General features: G+C 36.6%; 1 protein-coding gene across 1 annotated transcript in view; it reads right to left on the reverse strand.

The window, feature by feature from the left end:
- Positions 1-6962: 6962 nt before the first annotated feature.
- Positions 6963-24612, reverse strand: part of COPB1 (COPI coat complex subunit beta 1) — a 50542-nt gene continuing 32892 nt past the window's right edge. The window contains exons 15-22 of the mRNA XM_017654866.3: positions 16303-16530; positions 15968-16147; positions 13301-13445; positions 12217-12336; positions 9540-9685; positions 8841-8930; positions 7798-7953; positions 6963-7347 (exon numbers count right to left, since the gene is read on the reverse strand). Of these exons, the coding sequence (XP_017510355.2) occupies positions 7288-7347; positions 7798-7953; positions 8841-8930; positions 9540-9685; positions 12217-12336; positions 13301-13445; positions 15968-16147; positions 16303-16530 (1125 nt within the window). The 3' untranslated portion in view covers positions 6963-7287. The remainder of the gene's footprint in view (positions 7348-7797; positions 7954-8840; positions 8931-9539; positions 9686-12216; positions 12337-13300; positions 13446-15967; positions 16148-16302; positions 16531-24612) is intronic.

The following is a 24612-nucleotide window of genomic DNA, read 5'->3' on the forward strand; positions in this document are numbered from 1 at the left end:
AGATACCTAAGCCAGTGGTGGGGCACCTAGAAATCAAATTGCCCTGTGTTGCCACCATCATAGTTAACATATGTAATTCAATTTGATGAACGAGGAACAATTCACTAGCAGAAAATATATGTATGAAAGATAAAACCACCAGGAGTACACATGGCCACAAAGACAAGGTATTAGACCAAGAACATCCAGCTGGCCCTGATGCAAGTATTCCTATAATGCATCTTTATTACTTTTTAAATTTGGTAGTGGGTATTGACATGTTAAGAACATATATAGAGAAGAAACATGAAACTGACAAAATCCTTTTTATCAACTTTTCTTGCATCTGGGAAAAAGACCACCATTATATGATTTTATCTAGCTTGTAGACACATTGGTCTAGCTTGTAGATTCTGGTGTGCTAACAGAGACAGTTTGAAAACCACACTCTTTACAGTCATACCTTTACTCATAGTACAGTCATTAAAATAAAATTGTCACCTTAACTTCATAGAAAGAAAATATTTTGATTATGATTAATTAAATTCACTTTCAATGTTGTTGGGCTTTAAGAAATGGTTTGCATGGCTTAGTAGAGTTCAGTTAATTTTCCCAGACTCCTTGAACCAGATGGGCGTTTTCCCTGTTCTGGCTGGTGAAGTTTTGTGTGGTTAAGATTCAGTCCCCACCCTCTTATAATAGAATAAAGTATTGACTTACAAGGAGATGCCAGCTCTCTGGGTGGGCCAAGAAGCTGAGATTTAAGCCACTTAAAAGTCCAAGAGACCAAGATCACAGATTTAAAAATCACAAGAGCTGGAATCAGGGACTCTGGCCAATGAAATATCCCAGCCACACCCAGTGACCTGAGGAGTAGACAACATTTATTTTCAAGATGTACTAGTGATATGACTGATGTGATATTCTGATTTTCTATTTACTTAGAAAGACAGGCAGTATATCTATAACATCCTGATTCACCTTAATGTTAGAGACATTCTTACAGAGTGGTGTCTTTTTCCCCTCCTAACATTATTTCATTTGCACATGTCCAGTGTAATTTAATACACACCCTGTTATCTTTATAACTACATGCTTTATTCATTTAGTCACTCAATAAGTATATATTAAACATCTACTACCCACTGGGCACTCTGGTACACACTATATATAGCTAACACCATTTGCTTATGAATACTTATTTTGGGGTGTCTTGATGATTTTCATTATTTAAAGTATTACTTAAAATTTCTAAACTTAGTTTTTTCTTTTTTAGGTAAGTCTCAAAATGGTACTATCAGGGAAGAGTCTGAGCAGGTCAAGAAATTGCATAATTACTGTGGTCAAGATTAGAGCACAGGCTTTAATATTAGAATTATATGTAAAATTTATGGTTAAGCCACTGCAGTAGACCAGGCTAAGGATGACAAAAGTCTAAGCAGGGCAACGGTGGTATGAGTGCGAAAAATAGTTTAGAAAATAGGAAGGGAGAACATGGGACTTGGTTTCTGATGAGGTGTAGGGCAAGTTAAGGGTGACTGGTGGGTTTCTAGCATAAGTAACCAGACAGAGAACATGCAGATGAAAAAGTTCAAGGGGCATGATAAATTCAATTCACAATGTTAATTTTGAGCTGCCTATGGGTAATAACGAGGTAGAGACATTCCAATGAATTATAAGGTTTGTTGAAAGGTAGCTATAAAAACAAAAGGCTTTTTATTTTTCAGTATGAATTTTAGAACCAGAAACCCTGGAGTTCAGCTGACTGAATTACACCATTTTACAGACAAGGAAATAGGCTCAGACCGATACATTATTTTCATAAAACTACTCAGAGAATTGAGATTAGATTTAGGAAGACTCAGGGCTGTTTGAGCCCACCATGCCACATTCCAATTGATGTATCCTGTTGCTTTTACAATTATTTAAAAAATACAAACTGTAGCTTTCTCAGAATCCTATAATTACAATCAGAATCCCAGATAAAAAGAAACAAATCCCACCTGTATTCTTTAGTCACCGCATAACTGACTTCTTAATCAGAAATCCTGCTACCTCTAGATAGGCAAAATAAAGAGAAAGTGGTCATATTACTAGCAGTGACTTTTGTTCAGAGTGAACAACCCTAAATGTTATGTTGTTACTGTAACCTAGCTGCACATATGTTTTTGCTCAGTTTTTAAAGAACCTGTAATTTGACTGTCATTCTAAAAGCAGACAAAATCACTATGTTCAGCAGTTTGTCACCTGAGGTATATGCGCTATGAGAGTCAATTTAGCTGTGGTAACAAGTTAATAAGCACAAGTTCCAAGAGCTAATTAAAAAACTGACACACAAATACTGTTACAAGCCAAGAGTCAATGACACCTCAATTAAAGAATTCTTGAGAAATGAAGATTCTTTTTAAGTTACTGATTTTAAAAAACAAAAAACAAAAGCATCCAGGTAGAGTATAAAATTATACCTCAATTGGAGCTTCCGGCATCAGCACTCTCTGGAGGACTCGTGCCGTGCCGGGGGATGATCATCAAAAAGCCTCCACAGGGATCCGGGCGATGCTGCGGTCGTGGCTGCGTCCACCCCACCGTTTCCTGGACTTGCCATTGGAATGAGGAGGGAGATGTCTAGGCTGGCATGTGCATACAGTGAGACAACGAATTTGACCGGATCTGTACTGTTGGAACTCAACCAGGAGCTGGGAGGGGTGCAAGGTGTAGCACTACAAAATCTTATGACTATAGACTATCTACGGTTAAAAGAACATATGGGATGTGAACAGATCCCAGAAATGGGCTGCTTTAATTTGTCTGATCTTTCTCAGACTGTTCAAGTACAGTTGGACAATATCCATCATATCATAGACAAATTTTCACAAATGCCTAGGGTGCCTAAATGGTTTTCTTGGCTTCACTGGAGATGGATGGTAATTATAGATTTGCTTTGTTTATGTCACCGTATTCCTATTATGTTAATATGTGAGTGCAAATTAGTTAGTAGTTTAAAACCTATACATACTTAAGGTACTCTACAAGAAGATATGTCAAAGAAATAATCAATCCTCCCGTGTTTTCTTCCATATGCTACCTCTATAGCTTTTCTTTTTCCTTCCTAATTACAACCCTTAAATAGAATTCGTGCCTCATATCGAAGTTACCGAGTATCATAATTCCTCCAGGTGGTAAAGATACCTCGAGACAAGTGCTGGGCATAGAAGCCACAGGGCATAAATCTGCAAAGAAGTAAGAAGCTAACTTTTTCAAACAATATGGCTTGTCTCTCACTTACCAACTTTACATTTCCCTGTATGGCCCTGGAAGATGACTGGTTAGCCAGAGACGGGTAAGATTCCTCAAGGGAGGAACAACCTAAGACAGGCACAGTCGCAGGGGGGCCATCAGGTGAGAAATTGGGGATCAACAGAGGTGAGGCTCAGAACCTCATCCCCCCTGCTTTGAGAGAAATCTTCTGCATCTGTGGATGTTTTATTGCCCTTGTCTAGCTCGGAATAGCACATAGTCTACAGGCATACACCTGATCATCTACAATTGCTCTCTTACAACACTAAACTATGTTTTCTACCTTTATCTTACATCTACCTACCACTTCAGCATTTTATTAAAAATAAAAATAATAATAATAATAAAGGGAGAAATGTGGGATCAACATATAAATCAAGTATAAAAATCAAACGAATATTCATATTTGACCTGAGTGTTTATAGTTCATAATGCGTGATCAAAACCGAAAGTTTCTGTGATGAATGCCCTTGTACTGTTCACCATGTAAGAATTTATTCACTATGTAAGAATTCGTTCACCATGTAAGAACTTGTTCGTTATGCTTCAGAAGATTGGAGACTGACGAGAGTTAGGCTTGAGATGGATTAATGATTGTACATTGAGCATTGACCTCCCTATACTGAATTTTATTGTTGTTAACAACCATTTGATCAATAAATATGAGAGATGCCCTCTCAAAAAAAAAAATTATACCTCAATTAAGAGGGAGGTATGAAGACAGTAAGAACAGGTTTCTGTCTTCTCTGCAGTGTAAGGAAAAGTGAATGGGGGAGTGAATGGAATGAACATTTACTGATGAGCACTATGTGCCAAATTATTCATAATAAATACATAGTTTCATTCTCACATCAACTCTGTGAAGTAGACATTATAAGCACCTTACAAATGAGGAAACAGTCATAAAAGAGATGAGGCAGTGATAGCAATGTGTGACTAGTTGCAAGGACTTAATGTCAGGTACTTTGGCTTCATATCTGTGTTCAGCTCTTACTATTAAGCCTTAATTAATAATAAAATAACTCACTCTCTCCTAAGACTGTAATCATCATCTGTAAGTGATAATATTAATAGTAGTTGCCTCATAGAGTTATTGGGAGGATTATTTATGTCACGGAAAAAGCACTCAGTATTTATGCTTAGCACATGTAGGCACTCAATAAATCAGCTATTTACCATTGTTTAAGACCACACAGCAAGCAACTGGCAGATAGGATTCAGCACTTTTCTGATTCTAAACTGAACTTCTGCACTATACCTGGTTACATCTTCAGGCTTCTGAGATCCTGGGAGGAGAGTGTGGACCTCAGGGAGGAAGAGAGGTTAACAGTTCTGGTGTACTGAGAATCTGGGAGAGGGCAGCAAGGCAGGGAGCTGATATGCCAGGCCCTACTTTGAGGACAAAACTCAGAAATGTTAAGGCAAAAAACAAACTATACTTTTAAAATGAGTCTTGACTTAAGAGAAAGGCTATAAATTACTAGCTAAGAACATTTACCAATGTAGAAGGAAAAATTCAACAGTTAAACTTACTTTACCCAATATATGCACAGATATTTCACATCTGATACTATTTGAATTTCTAAAAACATTTTGGTGTTCTTGCCTTTTTTAGATCTCCCAAAACGAGTTCTTTTGTTTCCTCTATTATTTATAAATCATGTAGAAGTTGTCACAGCTAGCAAAATATCACTAATATCACTTTCCTTACTAACAGAAAAACTACGTTTTTTTCTTCTTAGAAAAACAATTAAAAGAAAAACAACTTTAAACCCTAATCACTTCTAATCCCAAATGAAAGTAACTGCATAGAGCTCCCTCTAGTGTTATGACAGTAAAATATTGAGCCATTTAATTCTCTGGTAAGATTTACAGGTTTATTCATTCAATACATTTACACATTAAGTTCTCACTTGGTGTCAGATACTGTGTTTATTCTCTTACCAGACATCATGGTCTTAATTATATGGTATTTTTAATATGAGCAGCCACAACCTTTCAATGTATATTACATCTTAAGATGGCACAGTATAAACAGCTTCTTTAAAACAGTGCTGCTATCCAATTCAGTTTACATTTATTAACACATAAAGCTAATAAAATGCTAATGAAGTAAATAACTTAATGTAGATAGATATCTGATAACTGTGTTATAACTTCTCTTTGTTCTCCTATTTATGAATTCAAGAAAATGGCAACATGCCAATCTAACCCCAACAAAAATGGCCTGAATATGTTAGGCAGGCAATTTCCTGAGAATATCAACAGAGATACATTCTAGGACCTGAGAATATCAACAGAGATATATTCTAGGACATACAGAGACATACTTCCTTGATAATTTAAATGCAGTATTTGTTGACTGTGAATACAAAACCAAAATCTTTATCCTACTAAATAACGTTTCATATATACTGTCAATATGTATTCTTTGAAAAAAGGGTTCCCTGGTCAAGTAAGATTAGGATATTCTTTGTTAAATCAATTTGCTTTCTTTACTGAGTGATCTCTCAGAATTTTTAGTATGTTAATATGCCCAGTGAATTACCAGTATAAAACAGTATGAAGCTTTTCCCAAACTTACCTGACTATGGAATCCTTTTCCTTCCAGAGTATCTAATGACATCAAGGAAGCTAATGTGTAATGGAACAGAGTTTGGGAAGTGGTCTATCCAATGAAGTTTCATCAGTTCCTTTGTTCTCATCACACATCTCCAGCCCCTGACTCAAGGCATCAAACTGACCCCTTTCCTGCATTGCTAGTATCTTTCCCATTTGGTAGCCACTGACTCAGCTTCAAGATCACAGTGTTCTGGAATCTCAAATGCCCTGTAATCCTCTGCTTCTTTCTGATGAAAAAAGTAAATAGCTTCAAAGTTTATGACATCACATAAGGTATCAATCTGCTTTATACTCCAAACAAATCATTCTATTTTCACTCAACTGCTGAAACAGGAGATGCTGTTTTTCACTCTTTTACAGACCTTATCTATGGGCTCATCATCCTGATTGTAGCCTGAAACCTACCTGGAAGACAAAGTACAATAGTTCAACGTTCAGACTTGGCTAAAAGATCAGACTGCCTTTATCATCTCCAAGGAAGGCAAGGGCCAAAAGGGTAGCATAATCACTCTTGGGTACTCAGCTCAGAAAGGCATTTGGAATTACAGTGGGAGGTGATGGTGCCTGGCCATAGTATAAAGTAAGGAGAAAGGGAGGCATGGGTAAGGCACAGAGGCAACATGCAAACAGGACAGCCTGCTGACTCTTCCAGTGCAGCTTCAGTAATTGGCTGGAACCTATTTAATTCTAAACATAAAAGAATACTGAGCTAAAATGTGAATGATTACAAAACCTATTTTGGATCATTACTTTGCATAATGATTCAGGACAATTTTCAGTCAGGGTCCATAATACTTTTTTAAACCAAAGGTGGATCTGTTCTCTCAAGTTATTTGACATTTTCTTCCTGAAGTTACATTTCAGAGAAAAGCCCTTAGAACACAATAGGGCTTTTTTTTTTGAGATACTGATGTCAGAATAATATATAAGTAAGCACCAATCAAGTAAACAAAGGCCTTTCTCATTTCATATTACTGAATTTGTATATTCTCTTAATAATTTCATATATTCACAACCCAAAGATAAATTTATAATAGTTTAAAAGAAATTCATTGCTACATAACTAAAATTATATAATTATACATTTATTTATAAAATAACAAAAGATTTAAGAATAAATCTTTATTGTACTGTGAAAATGGTCTGGGTACATGTGAGAAACATTATATGCTGAGGACAGTATTCAGAACTGTTAAGACAAAAGACAAACTATAATTTTAAACTCAATCTTGATTTAAGGAAAAGGCTATAAATTATTGGCTGGAATGCATTTAGCAGGAATTCAGATTCTATATAACATAAAGCATGAAAGAATACAAAAGGTGTTGAAGTCCAATAAGCCCATAACTAAATTTTAACTGTAAAGCTGCAAGGACCTTTTGTTTATTCTTATATACTACTTTTCTTCTGAGACAAGTTGATTTTATCTCCAAGACTTAAGGCCATTCCCTGTAAAAAATGAAGATGTTTGTAATTATTAACACTATATAAAACCAGCAGCTTATTCTACCTTAACCAAGCACCCACTCAATGACACCACATCAACAACAAAACCAGGGATATATAAAACTTCACTTCATTAAGTACTTTTAGTGGTGGATTTACAAATAGTTACTAGATTTGTAGCCTGGATTTCAAAAACCTCTAGAGAACCCATTTCATAAACACTCCATGGAAATCAATCTTGTTTTAAACAAATAGTCTAGATAAATAGGCCTAAACAGTGGACCACTTTGATGAAACAAGAGTTATATTTCTATTCAAAGAATACTGTTATTATGTATATGTACTAATGCACAAAACACTAGCATGACAGAGGATACCACACATGGAAATAAGACATAAATTCTTCCTCTTTTTGTTTAGTTCAGAGATGATCTCCAAAAAAGCAATTGTTACCTGACTCTTTGCTCGAATTCTTATATGGCCAGTAACAGGGGCTTCTGGTCCCTGTTGAATTGGCTTCTCAATGCTGACATTTGCAAGTGCGTCTTCTCCAAATATAGAACGAGCATAGAGGTTGGCTGCCATAAAGCCACAGTAACCAGAAAGTGCCTGGAAGAAATTCAATACTTATACTAGAGAATTATACATAAGCAAGATTAAAGAGAACTTAACACAGAACTTTTCATGTGGTGGTGGTTACATGACTGTATGAATTTATCAAAACTCATACAACTATAGATGTAAAAAGTATAAATTCTACCTCATAAATAAACCTGCTTTAAAGAAAAAGCACTCATCCCAATTTGTATATATACATTCTCTGTATACTTACCAAGCTGTTTGTGCTCCACACCAGACCTTAAGCTCCATGAAGGAAGAGACGATTTTAATTTTGTTCATTACTATATATCCAGCGGCTCACAGAGTACTTACTGGGCACAGTATTTTTTAAACATTTGTTGGACTCAGTATTTGTTGAATAAACTAATATATGAATTAAGACCTACTAGGCTGACAGCAGACATCTGTTTACTGATTACATTATTATTATAACATCCTCAGTTTCACTGTTTTGTCTTTCTGGTCTTTTTTCAGACATACTCAAACATACCAGACAATCATAGAGTGTATCAACAATTCTGTATTTGAGCAGATATATTCTGACCGACAATCAGAAAAGGTCACAGACATTTGCTAATCCAGTATTACAAACTATTCTGGAATAAGCCTTCACGTGAAATGCAGAGGACTGAAAAGAAAAGCTAATTTGGCCGTTCAGTTGCGTCACTGCTCTAGGAACAAACAAGCAGGTGGTATATCCCAATAGACAGACATAAGCAGAGTCACACAGTCCATGGGTAACTTCTTTTAGCTACTCCAGAATGACACTGCTTTTCTCATGCTGAATAATAAAAGAAAATACTAAAGGAAATACAAGAAAGTCAGGAATCTACCATACTACCGTCAGATTTAAGAAATTATCAGTCAAGTCTTACCTTCTCTGGAGTGAGGCATTTCATGTTGGTTGACTTTAATATGTGCTGTAAATAGTCATTCAAATCAATTATATTTGTGTTAACCGTTACCTGTACAGAGGAAGAAAAAAGTCAAAGAGATATAATCTGCACAATGAGAAAATTGTGAATTTCTTATTTTAGGGTTGAAAAATCAGATTTGTATGTCATATTACAACCTCCTTCCAGGTATTTAGATGGGCAGATGGTCAACAAAAAAGTAAATGACATCTACAAAATCCGACAAACTGCAGGTTGGTATCAGAACTTTCATATATAGATAACTTCACAGAAGATCAACATGCTCCATATAAAATACTTCAAATAAAAATCAAGGCTCAAAGAAACAAAGTTCCTCAGTGGGCTACTGACTTTGCAAAGCCTCTTTTGGATACTGGATTCAATGGGAAATTATTATTCATACACAGAAGGGATGGAAAATTGTCTATAATGTCTTGATCAATCAGATTAATTACAGAACTGCTACTCTCACCAATTTATAACAGCAATTTAGCAATCCACTTGCATGACTGCCAGTTAAGACTAACTTGTAAGAATAGATATTGAAAGACTTTGCTTTTCACATCTGTTTTAGTGGGATTAATTTTATTACAGACTCCCTCAACATTAGCCAAACAAATAGATAGGTTAGGACTTCAAGGAGATCTCCCAGGGACTAACTTTATTTTCCCATTCAAATTCGGCCCACATCTGACGGAATTCAGCATCAGTGCAGGTTGCAGGCTGGATATAGTCCATGATGTCAATGTGAATATCACTGAGGACCACACAATTTCTGTCACTTGCTGCTCCAGAGACATCATAAACTGCAATATACATACATAAAAAGATTCCCAATCACCAGAGGCAAACTTCAATTTAAAAAGTTTTATTATTTCCCTAAAATAAATATGATATTGGCAAATATTTATGTAATGCTTATTATACACTGAACTCTAATTGCTTTACAAATATTACCTGTTTGACACTCCCATCAATCCTATGTTACACTATTATTATTCTCTTTAAGTTGCTCAAGGTCACAGAACTGGTAAGTGGTGGGAGCCAGGATGCACACTCAGTAAGTACTTATACAGCAGTTGCAGCATGTTTGGTACTCCGGGGGTATACACAGGTAGTGTTCCCACAGTAAATGCCTAACTAATACTTTTGAATTAATATTGCTGAACCGTAGTAATTAATGACAAGAGATTATTTGCTTCTATGGCTCTCTCTTCCACAGTAGAAAGTCATAATCTGATTCTAGCCTCTTGACATTCCCTAACTCTACCTAATTTCAGAGAAAACTGAGGTTACCAAGAATAAGTTGCTTTAATTTTCAGCCCCACATCTAAAAATAAATGTATCTTTCTCTGAACCCACTCTCTCCTTCTTACCTTTCATATCAACAAAGTACTGCCTCTTGTCTTCACAGTTAATGCTTCCTGCCATCTGTGATCCTGGTTTTGGTTCAGACCTCACTCCATCAGTCATTACCTTTTACTCCTATGTCTTTACCTTTATATTCTCCAGGGACTTTCTTCCCTTATAGTCTATAAACACACTCAAGGCTTCTTCACCTTAAAAAAAGAAATCCTCCCTCATCCTTAACTTCTGTTCTGGCTACTGCCTTCTCTCACTCTTATCAAAACCAAGGTTCCACACTTGGCATACTCTACATTCACTATCTTTATTTCTCCATTTCCTATTTAGTCTTCAACCTACCTCCACTGCCCAAGATACGCCACAGCTAAGTTTTAGTATCATTGATTGCCAAATTCAAAGGACCCTTCCTATTCCTTTGTGGGCTTCACCTCCTCTGACCAAGCTTTTTTAATATGGAATATTTCACCAATTCATGTGTCACCCTTGTGCAGGGGCCAGAGCAAGCACTGACTAAACTCTTAATTTTGCTGTTCTCTTAGACTGTTTTCAAATCACCCCTCTTCTCATTCTTTATGCCCTCTATGGGTGATTTCTTCTACTTCAGTGGCTTTTAAACAAATATTTATCTCTAGACCTCCTGCTCAAGTTCCAGACTCATATCAAAATGCCCTTGGATATCTCCAGATATTTTATTACTCAGCCTGCTCAAGATTTATTATGTCTCAAATTTTTTTTGCTCTTCTATATTCCCTGTTTTAGTGACTGACATAAACATCAATCCAATGAACTCCATCAAGAAATCTGAAGCATACTCTAAAGAAGCCATTTCTTCTTTAATCAGTAATCATGTCCAGGGAATTCTATTTCCTTAATGTCTATTATATTCAGGCCTTCTATGTATCCCAACAATTACTGTGTTGGTTCAAGCTCTCTGTCATCTCTCACCTGTGCTACTGCAATAGTCTAAAATATAGTTAATCTTCCTGCCTCTTTTAATTAGTCTTTTACAGTGCTGTCACAGAAATATTTCATCAGGTAACTCACTCATAATTCTCACTGGCTCCCCTTTACATTCATGCTAAAATCTGAAATCCTTAGCATGACAAGTAAAATACAGTTCCTGCTAACCTTCCTAACCTCATTTTTTTCTACCACCACCCTGTAGCCCTCTCTAAACTCCAGGTATATCGAACTATGTGCATTTGTTCCAACCGAATCCCTGTCTATCCACAGAACATTTACTGACCTTTCAAAACCTCACTTGAGCATGAGCTTCTCCACAATACCTTTCCTACCCTTTCCCCACAAAACCCCTGCCACTTTGGAAGAACTGACCACATCTCTTCAGACTCCCACTTTACCTACCTAGCACAGGTTTCTTTCACAGCACTTACCATTATAAATCATACACATCTATTCTATATATCTGTTCTCCCTTACTCAACTATAAGCTATCTGAGGACAGAGATCTTTTATTCCTCACCATGGTAGCCCATCCCTACCACAGGAATTGCTTTAAAAAATGCTTATTGACTGAATGCCTCTTTATAAGCTAGGTCCTAGGTGGCCTGGCACCAGATGCCTATACAAAGTTTTAGACTCAGTTTAAATGTTATCCTTTGATAACTTACCCTCCCCTCCTTAGGAAAGTCTTCTGTACCGTTATTAGCATTTTTTCCCCATGATCCCAAAGCACATTCTATATAAACTCAGTCTTACCACATTGTACTAAAATTATGAATTTACTCACCTAGCTCCTACTTTTGCTTGACAGTTTCTTGAGGACAGTGACTCTATATGGTTCATTTCCATACATACAATGCTTAGTACCATACCAAGTGCCCCCATAAGTGACGAAAGAATTAATGAATGGATTCAAATGCTATCCTCCAGAAATGTCACATAGCTACTTATCATGGAAATTCATTAATAAAAATATTCAAACAACACATGCTATGAAACAATTCCTTACCTATATTACCAAAAATTATCCCATTTTCTGTTGATGCTACTTTGACATTAGCTTTAATATTTGCAAAATCATGAGGTGCAAGAGTCAAAGGAGATGGCTTTTCCACAAGTTTCAGATCTCCTGGAAAAAAATTTAGATATGGTTAAAAATAAAACCTTAAAATGTATGCAGCTTAATAGTTTTTAGTACAACAAGGAAGAGAAGGGTTATGATTCAAATATGAGGACAAAATAAAGAAATCACTTAACATCTTAAAGTTAACAGGATTCTCAGACCAATTCTGTATTTAACTCATATATGTGTGTTTGTTGGTGGGAGAGATACCATTCCATTTCAATGAATGAATAAAACTCAAAATCTAAGTCTTGCACTATATACTCCATTACAAAGAAAGATAAAACAGTCCACAGAAAGACTTGTGAATTCTTTGAAACGTAATTTATTATATAAGCATTATGCTATGCTGAGGAAGATAAGGCAGAAGTATGTTTTCCCTTGACATCTTCAAGTCCTTGAACTCTAGCTTAAGCCATATGGAATTTCGTAGGGGTACTGCACTGTTCCTGTATATAATTTATATTTTCCAACTTCAAAGCCAGATGTAAAAGTGGTCAGATAGTCTGATTCATGTGTTTATCAAGAAGAAAAAAGACATCACATGTTACTAACTCATCACATGTGATAATGATATATTACTTCATCCACACATGGTATGTATCAGTTACGGACTTAGAAAATACCCAGTTCTGTATTAAGGCTATTAAAAACTAAGTGAGCTACTTGGTAAATTTGTAACTTAAACGGCTTGTTTTTATTTAGGAACACTGACATTTTCTAGAAGAGCTCACTGAAAAACCCCTTTGGAATGTACCAAGAGCATAAGCATAATAAAGCAAGTATCATGAAGGTCCAGGAAATTAGAGTTGAAGGAGACTAAATATTAAATGTAAAACCAGGCCTTGACTCAAAATGTCACAAAGGGCTCAAAGGAATTCTTATACTAAAACTTGTACACTCCCTTAATAATCTGTCATAAAGCTTTACTATGGTAGCAATATCTTTCCTTTAAAGTAAATTGCCTCACCCAGAGTAGCTAACTCCAATGTGCAGTTCTGCAAAGTATCACTGGTTTGGTTCACAACAAGTACATCCAGGACAATATCATACTGGTTGACATGAACGTAAGCTTCTGAATACACAGGATCTGAGAAACCTGTCAACTGGGTGACCTGTCAAACAAAAATAGATAAATTAAAGATGAGACAATTTAACCAAACATATCCTAGCCAAATGAATAGGTCTGTCAGATAATTAACAGATATGCTTGAGCAGACATTTTGAAAGGTTTAATAAAATTTTTTTGTAATGCAGACATGGTAATTGAAATTGGGACAGTAGAAATAACAGGTCCTAGAGTTTCTGTAGCTCAGTATGTTTATTAGCAAATACATTAAATATTTTTATTTACATCTGGATACATCTGGATACATTTTTAGTTAAATCCCTCGGCATTAAACTCATTAGCTGTTTTCCAAAACACAGTAATCAATAAAATTCAGATCATGAGATAGTCCTCTGCTACCCAAGCTCAGATACTAAACAGATTATATAGCAAGAAATGCTTGTAATTATACAAAGATAAAATTTTTAATGTTCCCCTTCAAATTTAAAAAAAACACCTAAAGTATAGCACTTTTAAGATGTAATATGGCCACCAAAACACATGCAACAAAAGGAAAAAACCAGACAAATTGGACTACGTCACAATGAAAAACTTTGGTGCACCAAAGGACACTTAATAGAGTGAAGAGGCAACCCACAGAATGGGAGAAAATATTTGCACATCATACATCTGATAAGGGGCTTGTATCTGGAATATACATAGAACCCCTACAACTAAACACACACAAAAACAACCATATTAAAAGATGAGAAAGGACTTACACAGTTCCTCAAAGATGATATACAAATGACCAATAAGCACACCAAAAGATACCCAACATAACTAATCATCAGGGAAATGTAAATCAAAACCACAAAAAATAAGGCAGTACTTCACACCCAATAGAAGGGCTACTATAAAACAAAGCAATAAGTGTTGGCAAGGATGTGGAGAAATCAGAACCCTTATGCTTTGAAGGCTGTAATGTAAATAGTATAGTTGCTGTGTAAAATAGTATGGCAGGTCCTCAAAAAACTAAAGCAGAATTACTCTATATTCCAGCTTCTGGGAATAACCCAAAAGAAATGAAAGCAAAGCCTCAAAGAGATATTTGTATACCCATGTTCATACAGTATACACAATAGTCAAAAGGTGGAAGCAACCCAGCGTCCATCAACAAAGGAATGGATAAACAACATGTGGTATATATTCACAGTGAAATATTAGCCTTAAAATGGAAGGAAATTCTGACACATGCTACAACATGGATGAACCTTAAAGACATTAGGCTAGGTGAAGTAAGCTAGTAACAAAAGGACAAATACTAAATATGCTACTAATATGAGGTACCTGGAGCTGTCAGATTCATAGAGATAGAAAGAATGGTGGTTGCTGGGGCTGAGGGGAGAAGGGAATGGGGAATTACTGTTTAATGGGTGTTGAGTTTCAGCTTTGCAAATGAGAAAGTTCAAGGGATGGATAGTGGTGATCATTCCACAATAATGTGAATGTACTTAGTCCTACTAAACTGTACATTTAAAAATAGTTAAGAGGACAAATTTGATGCTATGTAAATTTTACCATAATTTAAAAAAATAAACTAAAAAAATTTGTGACTATTATATTGTTGATATCAATTCCCAGTTTTAGGGGAGACAGCATTTTCATAGCACCAATTCTGCTACTAACCTTATCTGGGACACAACAAAATCAATTTGTGACTGTTACTCATCTAACAGATGAAGGGATTAATTAAACTAGATCACTAACTGGTAAATTCATATATTTTAAGAGAATAGTTTTCCTAATAAAATCTTACATGCAATGATACTTCAGTTATAAAAAAAAATCCTATATGAATTCAACATATTAAGAATACTCAAGTGGAGTCACCCAGTTTCAAGTAGCAGGGGACAGGAGAAACTGAGGGCAGGGGTGTTGGCAGGCCAGAGTCCTTCCCTTTAAAAACTTTAGTTAACTCCCCCGCCCCAGCTTTCTGTATTAGTCTATGATTCCACACACAACTGGAATGAGTTACAAAATCATCTACTGCACTCAAAGTACTATCATATAGAACTTTATTAGCTTCTGATTTTAATTCTCTTTTATCAATCACAGTGACTTGAGAAAAACTGATTTTGTGTAACTACTTATTTTTCTTTAAAAAAAAAGCAGGACCAGTAATTTACTACATTTGACCCTTGAACAACACAAGTTTGAACTGTGTGGGTCCACTTACGCATGGGTTCACTTATATGTGGATTATTTTCAATAAATATACTGGAAAAATTTTTGGAGATTTGTGACAATTTGAAAAAATTCATGGATGAACTGCCTGGCCTAGAAATACAAAAAAAGTAGATACATCACAAATGTGTAAAATATATGTAGATACTCATCTATTTTATCATTTACTACCATAAAATCAACAGCAGGCTAATAGTTGTTAAGTTTGGAGGAAGTCAAAAGTAATACTGATTTTCAACTGTGTGGGGTCAGTACCTTAACCCCCATGCTGTACAAGGGTCCACTGTACTGTCTTAAACAGTCAATTTAAATAACTTACCAGTGTATCAGACATTTTGTTACCTTGTTAAGTTTAGATGCCAGGGGATCTGCTGCCTCTTTCCTCTGTGTGTTACCCATGGCTGCCAGCAAACTCAGCTGAAACTGATCTTCCTTACAGTTCATTTCATTCTTGGCGGTTAGTTGCATGAAGGAAATGGGGTCATCAGGCTGTACTGTCACATTCCTCTTTTCAGATTCTTTCTGTATTGAAAAAATAGAAGATGTCTCTTTAATATGGAAAGAGCTTTTTATAGGCCTCTAACACGGACAGCCCATACACAGAAGGACTGAAAAATCAACAGCAGAATACCCCCACAAAGCACTTTTATGGCTTTATCATATCATATATAGCTTACCTTTTGGGATAATTTCTCTTCTTCAAGTTTAGCAGATAACATGTGAGAAAGGGACAGTCTGCATTCCTTATTGAATATATCATTCATTAAAGGTGAACATTCAGACAAGACCTTGAGGCACAGGGAAATTCGATCAACATCATCATCTGTAATTGGCTTCTTAGGAAGTGAGGATTTTCCCAAATGGAGGATAGTGGCCATAACCAACATAGCCTCAGCGACAAAAGACTGGAAAAGTAAAGAAATGGGTTAATTATTGTCATGATTTTCTAATCGCAATAATGTCACTTTACTGTAACTCACAATCCAAGAAATAAACCTTATTTTCACTTAACCTGAGTAAGACTTTATGCCCCTTTTTTTTTTGCACTCTCTTTCCTTTTTATTCTGTCACCCTCTGAAACCTTCATTGGGCATCAACTGAAAGACAGCAATGGTTTTTTAATTGTTTTCCCTTACTCTATTCCCCTCACTGTCAATGCTTTTTAAAAATTCCAACCTAAAGAGAAGTTAAGAAAATGATACATTTCACCAATTGTTAATATTTTGCTTTATTTGCTTTCTTATTTTACCTATCTATGTGCACTTATTTTTTCTGGCTAAGCATATGAAAGTAGGATTCTTTATTCCATTAAATATTTCACATACATCTTTTAAGAATCAGAACAGTTTCCTGTATAACCATGATATCATTATCTCACCCAAGAAATAAAATAATCCCCAAATGTATCTACAGTACACTCTAAATTCACATAAATTTTCCTAATTGTGACAGAATGCTTTTGTTTTTAATCCAGGGTCAGCTTCACGCATTTCATTTGGCTGTTATTCTCTTGAGTCTCTTTTAATCTAGACCAGTACCCCCGCTAGCCTTTTTACTGTTACCAACACAATGACTTTTAAAATGAGCCCAGACCACTTGTTTTATAGACTGTCCCTGCTTTTGATTAGAATATCAGGTGATGCTTTATATTTCTCATTATATTGCATGTACAAGGTACAGGTTGCCCCATTATTGGTGATGCTAAGTATGATCATTTGCTGCTGTTATCTTGCTCCTGCTGTTATCTTGCTCCTTGTTGTGTACCAATCATTTCATTCTATGCATAGTTTCAATAGTTTTTTACAGCTTTCATATTGAAGTCCTTATTGCTTAGCTTGCTGTTCCAGGTCTTCTACAAGTGAATTCAACTTACTTTTCTAGTCTCATGTAGCATACCTGACACATGCTCTATACTATTGCTGAGCTGTCTTTGGCTGAGTACTGATCTGAACACATGCATGAAGAAACTTCCATGGGCCAGGCAAAGAACTAGCCAAAGAATAAATGTAATAATCCTTTGAGCCTGGATACGGTCTCCAGAAGGAGAGGAAAAAGGAGACTGAAACAAATCGCTGAAGAAGTAACACCCCGAAATTTCTCATATTTGACAAAGACTACAAACTCACATGTCCAACAAGTTCAATGAACCACAAGCAAAGGAAACATGAATAAAACCATACTAAGGCTTATCCTAATCAAATTACTGAAACCCAGTGATAAGGAGAAAAATCTAAAACCAGCCAATAAAAACAGGATACATTCTACATAGAGGCACAAGAATGACTGTAGGCTTCTCATCAGAAAGCCTGAAGATAATGGATAGAGCTTAGTATTTATAGTACTGTGAGCCAGAAGACAATAAGGGCAACATGCAAGCCAGAGACAGAGAAGCAACATTTTTATAACACTAAAAGAAAACTGTCAGCCTAGAATTCTATATCCACAAAACTATATTTAAAAATGAAGGAAGTATACTTTTCAGACAGACAAAAACTAAGAAAATTTGCTCCCAACAGACCTCCACCACCAGAAAAGTTAAAGCCAATTCTTTAGGCAAAAGGGTATATGACACTGGAAAGAAACTCAGATCTACACAAAGAAATTAAGTGTGCTAGAAAAGGCATAAAGAGAGCCAATAAAGAGATAAAACAACCAAACTTACTACTGACTGATACCAAATGTGGTAAAGTTCATGAACCAGATGTTACCAGAAAGCTGGCTCCCTTAAACAGGTATCAGCACACTTAAAAATAATCCTCCCACCAAAGCGGGCATTCCATGAGATGAAATCAAACTGGATTCAGAGACACAAAATTCTAAAGACTTCTAAAAGGCATAATTTAAAGAACAGACAATTATACTGTGACAAGACCTAAGTAAATAAATAATGGACCACAGAATTATCCAGTCTATTGTTGCCCATAAATCAAACTCAATTGATACAAAGTAAAATAATACAACTTGTAATTTACCTAGCCCTTTAAATTTCTTTGGTTTTTAAAATTTTTTATTAAGGTATGATCAATACACACTCTTATGAAGGTTTCACATGGAAAAACAATGTGATTACTACATTTACCCACATTATCAGGTTTCCATCCATACCCCAATGCAGTCACTTGTCCATCAGTGCAGCAAGTTGCCACAGATCCACTAGGTGCCTTCTCTGTGCTACACTGCTCTCCCTGTGATCCCCCACACCATGTGTACTAAACATAATACCCCTCAATCCCCTTCTCCCTCCCTCCCCACCCACCCTCCCACACACCTCCCCTTCGGTAACCACTAGTTCTAGTTCATTCTTGGAGTCTCTGAGGCTGCTGCCATTTTGTTCCTTCAGTTTTGCTTCATTGTTATACTCCACAAATGAGGGAAATCATTTGGCATTTGTTTTTCTCCGCCTGGCTTATTTCACTGAACATGTCCCCCAGCTCCATTCATGCTGTTGTAAATTGTAGGATGTGTTTCTTTCTTATGGCTGAATAGTATTCCATTGTATATATGTACCACCTCTTCTTTATCCATTCATCTACAGATGGACATTTAGGTTGCTTCCATATCCTGGCTATGGTAAAAAGTGCTGCGATAAACATAGGGGTGCATATGTCTTTTTCAAACAGGGCTGCTGCATTCTTAGGGTAAATTCCTAGGAGTGGAATTCCTGGGTCAAACAGTACTTCTATTTTTAGTTTTTTGAGGAACCTCCATGTTGCTTTCCACAATGGTTGAACTAGCTTACATTCCCAGCAGGAGTGTAGGAGGGTTCCCCTTTCTCCACATCCTCACCAGCATTTGTTGTTCTTAGTCTTTTTGATGCTTGCCATCCTTACCCTTACTGGTGTGAGGTGATATCTCATTGTGATTTTAATTTGCATTTCCATGATGATTAGTGATGTGGAGCATCTTTACATGTATTTGTTGGCCATCTGAATTTCTTCTTTGGAGAATGGTCTCTTCATATCCTCTGCCCATTTGTTAATTGGGTTATTTGCTTTTTGGGTGTTGAGGCATGTGAGTTCGTTATATATTTTGGATGTTAATCCCTTGTGGGATATGTCATTTACAAATATATTCTCCCATACCCCTTTTTGTTCTGTTGATGGTGTCCTTTGCCGTACAGAAATTTTTTAGTTTGATGTAGTCCCATGAGTTCATTTTTGCTTTTATTTCCCTTGCTCAAGGAGATGCATTCACGAAGAAGTTGCTCATACTTATATGCAGGAGATGTTTGCCTATGCTGTATTCTAAGAGTTTTATGGTTTCATGACTTACATTCAGGTCTTTAATCCAATTCGAGTTTACTTTTGTGTATGGGGTTAAACAATAATCCAGTTTCATTCTCTTGCGTGTAGTTGTCCAGTTTTGCCAACACCAGCTGTTGAAGAGGCTGTCATTTCCCCCACTGTATGTCCATGGCTCCTTTATCATATATTAATTGACCATATATGGTTGGGTTTATATCAGGGCTCTCTAGTCTGTTCCATTGGTCTATTGGTCTTTTCTTGTGCCAGTACCAAATTGTCATGATTACTGTGGCTTTGTAGTAGAGCTTGAAGTTGGGGAGCATTATTCCCCCTGCTTTATTCTTCCTTCTCAGGATTGCTTTGGCTATTCAAGGTCTTTTGTGGTTCCATATGAATTTTAGGATGATTTTCTCTAGTTCGTTGAATGCTACTGGTATTTTGATAGGTATTGCATTGAATCTATAGATTGCTTTAGGCAGGATGGCCATTTTGACAATATTAATTCTTCCTATCCATGAGCACGGGATGTGTTTCTATTTATTGGTATCTTCTTTAATTTCTCTTAAGAGTGTCTTGTAGTTTTCAGGGTATAGGTCTTTCACTTCCTTGGTTAGGTTTATTCCTAGGTATTTTATTCTTTTTGATGCAACTGTCAATGGAATTGTTTTCCAGATTTCTCTCTCTGCTAGTTCATTGTTAGTGTATAGGAATGCAACAGATTTCTGTGTATTAATTTTGTATCCTGCAACTTTGCTGAATTCAGATATTAGATCTAGTAGTTTTGGAATGGATTCTTTAAGGTTTTTTATGTACAATATCATGCCATCTGCAAACAGGAACAGTTTAACTTCTACCTTGCCAATCTGGATGCCTTTTGTTTCTTTGTGTTTTCTGAGCCCTTTAAATTTCATTTATTGCTCTTTTTATGATGGAAGTAAATAAATAAAAAATTCCTTTGAAAACCCAAAATCTAAAATGAAAACTTTTATTATATGGAGGCTTAAGTAATTGATGGAATCTAATGGACTATAATGCAGCTATTAAGTGTTATGATTAGGAATGGTTTAGAGTAACATGGGGAAAGATGGCAGCGTGAGAGGTGAGATAGAGGATTCCTCCTAAAATTACATAATACAAAAATATCATTAATACAACTAATCATCACAGAGCAACAGGAAAGAGGACTGCGCCAAACTGCATACACCTGGAGAAAAGAATAAACTTCATGGAACAGGGTAATGTACCAAAGCCTGGACCCAGCAGGGCCCCAGCCCTTCCCCCACCCCAGCTCACCAGCGGGAGGAAGAGAAATGGAGCTGGTAGGGAGTGGAGGTCTGGGACTGCTGAATACCTAACTCCGGAGATCTGCTCTGGGGGCACAAACCTACATGTCATGGTGCTTGCACATTACTCTCGTTATTAGGGGGTTGGAAAGCTAAGACAGGTAGAATTCCTGGAGAGACTGAGATTCCAGCCGTTTGTGGAAAGCAAGGATCCATATCCAGCTGCTCTGAGACAAAAGAAAGGCAGGCAGTCTGAGAGACTTCCTAACAGCTAGAGGGCTGCTAAAGGGGCAAGGATTGCACAGAGCTTCCTGCTCAGAAGAAAGGACAGGTACACAAAAATGTCCAGGTGCACTCTGCCCAGCAGTTTGGGAGTTTTCATGATCTTCAGGCGCTGCAGCTCTCTGGCTGGCTACACAGCTCCAAGGACCCCTTCCATGATGCGCAGCCTACTGCACCTTTCTCCTGGCCAGTCCCACCTAGCTCGCAAATTGGCAAACTCTACCCTGGCTTTAGGCCAGCCAGAGGGAAGCCCTGTCTACAGCAACTACAAACGCAAAGCATAGAGGCTTATACCTGTGTGCTCGGCCCACTGGTTCAGGCAATGGAGACAGGTATAGTGGCTGGGAAGGAGGAAACAGCTCCCCCCGCCCACCAGGCACCAATACCAATCTCGGGCAACCGCCAACACTGCTTCAGGGCTGAACAGCTCCAGAGAGTAGAACTTCTGGACACTAGAGGGCGCCATATACAAAAATGAAACGCCAAAGGAACCTGGTTCAAAGTAAAATTATTAATACAACTCTCGAGAAAGATTTAAATGACATCGACCTCATGAATTTTCCTGAAAGGGATTTCAAAATTAAAATTATTAACATGATTCAATTTATACATGGAGGTACAGAAAGATACTCAAGAACTCAGGAATGAATTCCGGTCAGAGATCCAATCACTGAAGAGGACAAAGGAGGGTATAAAAAGCAGATTAGATATGGTGGAGGAGATGATAAATGAAATAGAAACTAGAGAAGAGGAATACAAAGAAGCTGAGGCACAGACAGAAAAAAGGATCTCTTAAGAAGTAAAGAATATTGAGAAAACTGTGTGACCAATCCAAACAGAATAATACTCACATTATAGGGGTACCAGAAGGAGAGAGAAAAAAGGGATAGAACGTGTCTTTGAGGAGGCAATTGCTGAAAACTCCCCCAATCTGGGGAGGGAGACAGTCTCTCAGGCCATGGAGAATCAGAGATCTCCCAACATAAGGGACCCAAAGAAGAAAACACCAAGACATATAGTAATTAAAATGGCAAAGATCAAGCATAAGGACAGACTATTAAAAGCAGCCAGAGAGAGAAATAAGATCACATACAAAGGGAAGCCCATCAGGCTATCATCAGACTTCTCAGCAGAAACATTACAGGCCAGAAGGGAGTGGCATGATGTATTTAATGCAATGAAGCAGATGGGCCTTGAACCAAGATTACCTTATCCTGCAAGATTATCATTTAAATTTGGAGGGATTAAACAATTTCCTGATAAGCAAAAGCTGAGAGAATTTACCTCCCACAAACCATCTCTACAGTCTATTTTGGAGGGACTGCTATATAAATGGAAGCATTCCTAAGGTTGAATAGCTGTCACCAGAGGTAATAAAACCACAGTAAAGAAAGTAGAACAGCTTATTACTAAGCAAATGCAAATTAAATTAACTATCCCCAAAGTCAATCAAGGGATAGACAAAGAGTACAGAATATGATACCTAATATATAAAGAATGGAGGAGGAAGAAAAAAGAAGAGAAAAAAGAAAAGAACCTTTAGATTGTGTTTGTAACAGCATATTAAGTGAGTTAGCATATTAAGTAAGTCAGACTCTTAAACAGTAAGGAAATTAACCTTGAACCTTTAGTAAGCATGAATCTAAAGCCTGCAATGGCAATAATTACATACCTATTGATAATCACGTTAAATGTAAATGAACTGAATGCACCAATCAAAAGACAGAGAGTCACTGAATGGATAAAAAAACAAGACCATCTATATGCTGCCTAAAGAGATTCACTTTAAACCCAAAGACATACACAGACTAAAAGTACAGGGATGGAAAAAGATATTTCATGCAACTAATAGGGAGAGAAAAAAACAGGAGTTGCAGTACTTCTTTCAGACTAAATAGACTTGGAAATAAAGAAAGTCACAAGAGACAAAGAAGGACATTACATAATGAAAAAAGGGTCAATCCAATAAGAAAATACAACCATTATAAATTTCTATGTTCCCAACACAGGAGCACCTACATATGTGAAACAAATACTAACCGAATTAAAAGGGGAAACAGAATGCAATGCGTTCTAGGAGACTTCAACACTCCACTCACTCTGAAAGACAGATCAACCAGACAGAAACTAAGTAAGGAGACAGAGGCAGTGAACAACACATTAGAGCAGATGGACCTAACAGACATCTACAGAACTCTACACCCAGAAGCAGCACAATACACATTATTCTCAAGTACACACGAAACATTTTCAAGAATAGATCATATAGTAGGCCTCAGTAATTTTGCCAGATTGGCAAAAAGAGCCTCAGTAAATTCAAAAAGATTGAAATTGTACCAGCCAGTTTCTCAGATCACAAATGTATGAAATGAGAAATAAATTATTCAAAGACAATGAAAAATCCCACAAACACATGGAGGCTTCACAACATGCTCCTAAATAACCAATGGATCAATGACTAAATAAAAACAGAGATCAAGCAATATATGGAGACAAATGACAACAGTAATTCAACACTGCAAAATCTTTGGTATGCAGCGAAGGCCATGCTAAGAGGAAAGTATATTGCAATACAGGCCTACCTCAGGAAAGAAGAACTATCCCAAATGAACAGTCTAAACTCACAATTAACAAAACTAGAAAAAGGATACATGAGGTCCAAAGTCAATAGACGGAGGGACATAATAAAGATTAGAGCATAAATAAATAAAATTAAGAAGAACATTAGAATCAATGAAAGCAAGAGCTGGATCTTCTGGAAAATAAACAAAATAGATAAACCCCTAGTCAGACTTATCAAGAAAAAAAGTCTACACACATAAACAGAATAAGAAATAAGAAAGGAAAAATCACTACAGATATCACAGAAATGCAAAGAATTATTAGAGAATACTATGAAAAATTATATGGTAACAAACTGAATAACCTAGAAGAAAAGGACAACTTTCTAGAGAAATACAACCTTCCAAGGCTGACCAAAGAAGAAACAGAAAAACTGAACAGACCAATTACCAGCAACGAAATTGAACTGGTAATCAAAACACTACCTAAGAACAAAACCCATGTACCAGATGGCTTCACCGCTGAATTTTATCAAACGTTTAGTGAAGACCTAATACCCATCCTCCTTAAAGTTTTCCAAAGAGTAGAAGATGAGGGAGTATTTCCAAACTCAATC

The sequence above is a fragment of the Manis javanica genome, chromosome 11, assembly GCF_040802235.1.
Source record: "Manis javanica isolate MJ-LG chromosome 11, MJ_LKY, whole genome shotgun sequence".
Taxonomy (NCBI): domain Eukaryota; kingdom Metazoa; phylum Chordata; class Mammalia; order Pholidota; family Manidae; genus Manis; species Manis javanica.